This window comes from Apteryx mantelli, chromosome 11 (assembly GCF_036417845.1).
Source record: "Apteryx mantelli isolate bAptMan1 chromosome 11, bAptMan1.hap1, whole genome shotgun sequence".
NCBI classification, from domain to species: Eukaryota; Metazoa; Chordata; class Aves; order Apterygiformes; family Apterygidae; genus Apteryx; species Apteryx mantelli.
In genome coordinates this window covers 15,330,400-15,334,877 of record NC_089988.1, presented here as the reverse complement: position 1 = coordinate 15,334,877, position 4,478 = coordinate 15,330,400, and the positions used below count along the sequence as shown (strand labels likewise).

The 4,478-nt window shown below is 53.5% G+C and overlaps 1 protein-coding gene across 1 annotated transcript; it reads right to left on the bottom strand.

Moving 5' to 3' along the window:
* Positions 1–2,030: 2,030 nt before the first annotated feature.
* On the bottom strand, positions 2,031–2,966 carry LOC136993123 (olfactory receptor 14C36-like). The gene has a single exon (XM_067303135.1). The coding sequence runs from the start codon at positions 2,964–2,966 to the stop codon at positions 2,031–2,033; it is 936 nt and encodes a 311-aa protein (XP_067159236.1).
* Positions 2,967–4,478: the final 1,512 nt, after the last annotated feature.

Sequence of the window (4,478 nt, the reverse complement as noted above, 5' to 3'; positions counted from 1 at the left end):
GCCTGAAAGGTTTTCAGTTCAAGGTTTCCTTATGAGTGACTGCTTATCCAGAATGGGCCCTGCTCACAGCCTACAACACCTGTATGATACAACATGATACCAAATGACCATAACACAAACAAAAAGTCATGGCATGAGGGTGATGGCACTCTAATGTGCCTAAGGTCTTTAGCAAATGAAAAAATATCCTCTACCCAGCCGGGGCTGTGCTCTATGTGGTGGTCAGCAAACAGCCGTGCTCCGGGATCTTCCACGATCTGGTGCAGAAGAGAGGTCATGCAAGGCTGGCCTTTTCTCCTCCATTGGGATAGAGAAACCTGCAGCAGGATGGAGGTGGCCACGGACAACCCCACAGCTGGGGTGAGCAGCCAGCACTGCAAAGGGGTGATGTGAGGGGCTGGTGTGGGACGATGGCCCTGGGGCAGCTTCCCCAGTGTGTCCGTGCAACACAGGGAACCACCTGGGCTCTTCTCTCCTGCACCTGCCATGTCTTGGTGCCTTTCCCAGGAGACCTGCATTTGCCCTCCAAGCACACAGCTCTGTGCTCCCACACTGCCGTTCACACAGAGTAGCTGCCTGATGGCATTTTTCACCTCCTGGGCCCTTCCCAGACCAGACCAGATCCTCCCTGGCTCTCCCCAACTCCCCTGCCCTCTCCCCAGCTCACCCAGCACAGCAGCCCATGCTGGCGGTGGCTGACAGCAGTGCCCACCATAGAGGGCTGCAGAGCTCTAGGCACTCACTCCACAGCCCCAGACCCTCTGAAGGGCACAGCAGGTCCTGGGGGGCAGGGAGGGCTGCCAGACTGCCCATCAGCCCCAGGGCTGGGGGCCAGGAATGGCCCAAGGAAATGGAGGCCCCTCACTCCATGTCTCCACTACTGTCGTGACCAGGAGATCCTTAACCGTAGCTGCCTGGAGCCCCTCTGGGCAACCCCTCTCCCCAAGACGGCACACGAGTCCTGGCCCCAGGGCTCCTCAGGCAGCGCCAGTGACAGAGCAGCCTGCCCTGAGCTGACACACTCAGAAACAGGTTTTCATTTATTCCCCCCCACAGAAGCAAACAATTGCACCTTTGCTTTTCTCCAGGGATGTCCCTGCTCCCCAGAGAGCCTTTCCCCAGGTCAGTGTGTCCGTGCTGTCCTGGCCAGTTATTCCTGCAGCCCTCCCCTGTGTTCCCACAGGGCCGTGGGCTGGCGGTGGGGCTCTGCACGGTTAGCGGGCCCACACTGGGGTGACTCCACACTGGTCGTGATGGTCAGGACAGAGCCAGCTGGCCCAGCATCATTGCACCTGACACCCCCCTCCCCAGGATCTGTGGCTGTGGAGGATGCTTGGAACACTCACAGGGCATTTCATATTGTTCAGGATGTGTTCAGAGGTGTCGTTAGACCCAGCCCATTCCCTCTCCTGAGATTTGGTACATTCCTCAGTTTGGCCCTTTACCTTTGGGTGACTCCACTTGGTTTTGGGAGTCTCCACTCACTGCCCATGCCAGGCACACGCTGCTCTGGAGATCCCCTCTGCTCTCCGGGTGGCTCCATACTCCCTTCCAGAAGGATGGGCATCTGTGACAAACCTAGTGATATGTGGGACAGTCCCTGGCAGATACCACTTGAACACTCACCCTCTCCAGGGGCCCTGGGCACCAACTGGGCACCCTAACACATCACCCTATGAGCGCATTGTCCTTAGCCCATGGAAAACCCAGGCACGGCAACAAGGCCTTTTCGAGTGCAAATCCCTGAGCAAATTCTTGCCTCCAGCTTGGGAAGAAGAGCCCAAACTTCAGGCACTGTGCTGAGGAGATCCCCTTTTATTACAGAGGTGCTGCAAGGGAGGCCAGCTCTGACACAGTGGTCAGCAGATTTACACAAAGCCTCTGGGTCAGACAGACGGGGTTTGTGCCTCTGGAGAAGAGAGATGAATTCAGACAGTTGTGTACAAACACGCTTATCACAGATAGAATGCCCCAACCGGAAATGTTCCCTGAAATGGCTTGGAAATCACTTGTGAGGAGAGATGGGCATCTTATTGCTGCTGAAACAGCACCAACTGAACCAGTTTCTTCAGTGCCTCCTTGAGCTCCTTGTTCCTCATGCTGTAGATGAGAGGGTTTACTGCTGGAGGCAGCACCGCGTACAGCATGGCCAGCACGAGATCGAGAGCTGGGGAGGAGATGGAGGGGGGCTTCAGGTAGGCAAAAACTGCAGTGCTAATAAACAGGGAGACCACGGCCAGGTGAGGGAGGCACGTGGAAAAGGCTTTGTGTCGTCCCTGCTCAGAGGGGATCCTCAACACAGCAGTGAAGATCTGCACGTAGGACAGCACAATGAAAACAAAACACCCAAAGCCTAAACAGGCACCAACCACAATAAGCCCAACTTCTGTGAGGTAGGAGTCTGAGCAGGAGAGCTTGAGGATCTGTGGAACTTCACAGAAGAACTGGTCCACTGTGTTGCCTTGGCAGAGTGGTATTGAAAATGTGTTCCCAGTGTGCAGAAGAGCATTGAGAAAACCACTGGCCCAGGCAGCTGCTGCCATTTTGACACAAGCTCTGCTGCTCATGAGGGTCCCATAGTGCAGGGGTCTGCAGATGGCAACATAGCGGTCATAGGCCATGACAGTGAGGAGATAAAACTCTACTGCAAATGAAAAAAAGGAGAAAAAGACCTGGGCAGCACATCCTGAGTAGGAAATGACTTTGGTGTCCCAAAGGGAATTGGCCATGGATTTGGGGACAGTCGTGGAGATGTTGCCAAGGTCCAGAAGAGAGAGGTTGAGGAGGAAGAAGTACATGGGGGTGTGGAGGCAGTGGTCGCAGGCTACAGCTGTGATGATGAGGCCGTTTCCCAGGAGGGCAGCCAGGTAGATGCCCAGGAAGAGCAAGAAGTGCAAGAGCTGCAGCTCCCTTGTGTCCGCAAATGCCAGGAGGAGGAACTCGTTGAGGGAACTGCTGTTGGACATTTGCTTCCTCGGGGCTTTGTGGACTGTCCAAGGAGGAAAAGACAGGGGCAAGTTAGAGCAGGCTTCCCTGAGCGAAACCCACTCTGTGTCTCATAGAAACCCCCACCTTTCCTCTGCCCTTTACCTTTGCTCAGCTCCCTTTCTGCAGCTCTCTTTACACTGGCTGAGGGTGCCATGCGGAGCAGGGACCTCTGCCCATGGGCTCCAGAGGAGTCAAGTCCTGCTCTGCTGGGGGGTGTAAATGGAGGTGTCAAACTGACCCTGCAATGTGGTGGGATACCTGGGGGTGGGCATTGGGAGGTGGGAGCAGGGGACTTGGTCCAGGTACCAGTGGGAAGTTTCTCTGTTTCCCATGATGAGAGCTGAATACAGCTCTCGTGGCAGCCATGTCTGAAGGAGAAGACCCTTGTGAGGGATTCATCTGACCCAGCCTTGCCCTCTTCAACAGAGGTGTCTGTATCTGAATCAGCCACACCAGCTGCCACTCCAGCAAGGCAGAGAAACAGTCAAGTGAAGGCAGGGGGTGACCTGACCCTTTCTAGATGTCTCTCTCCCAATGGGATAGACCCTACCCTTATGTCAGTTTACCATCTGCACCCTTCCTGCAGGCACTTCAGAGAGAATGGGAAGTGACTAGCTCTGATGCACACATCCTGCAGCAGGTTATGTCCACCGAGTTATGTGGAAGGGCTGTTCAACATTTCGAAACCCCTTTTTCTCTGCAAAATGATCGCTGGAGGAGTTTGAGGATACATATATATATATATGTGTGTATGTATATATGTGTGTATATATACACACACACAGAGATATATATATATGTATTATATATACACATATATATATGGTGGTGTACACACACACACACACACATATATATGTATATATGTATTTTAGATGCCTCTTTCTCATCATGGGAGCATTCTTGGACAGGGTAGAAATCTTTGGCATTTCAATTGCTCTCAGCACGAGCCCTTGTGCATCCCAAGAGGAAAAAAGGACTCGCTGTGACTTTGAATAGGGTCATGGGACCTGGTCTGTCCATGAGTCTTGCCCCTCACTGCCCTGAACTTACACCTCACTCAGAGGAAGGACAACCAAATTCGCAAATTCCTCTAAGAAAGAAACTGGACACTGGAGTGAGCTGGGAGCGGAGGAGTTCAGATTCACAGTGAAGATTTCCAAATTCTATGCTCTCAGCCCCGAGATGGAGAGAGTGATGAAGAGTGTGACAAGGTTTCTGACTCACATGACCAGACCAAGGACTCTCAGATCTTACAGAAATGCTCCAGGGAAGCTGTGCTTTTCCGGAGGGCAGCTTGCAGCTTGACAGCACAGCCCCGAGAAGCAGTCAAGGGTCCTAAAGATGAACTCTCCTAAAAGGAGAGTCAGCTCATTCCCCAACCTCATGAAATGCATTGCCAGGAGCCTCACAGGTTGGAAGGGGATTGGGGCTTCTCACTGCCAGGAAGGGAACACCATGCAGGACACACAGGGCCGGTGTCTTAACTG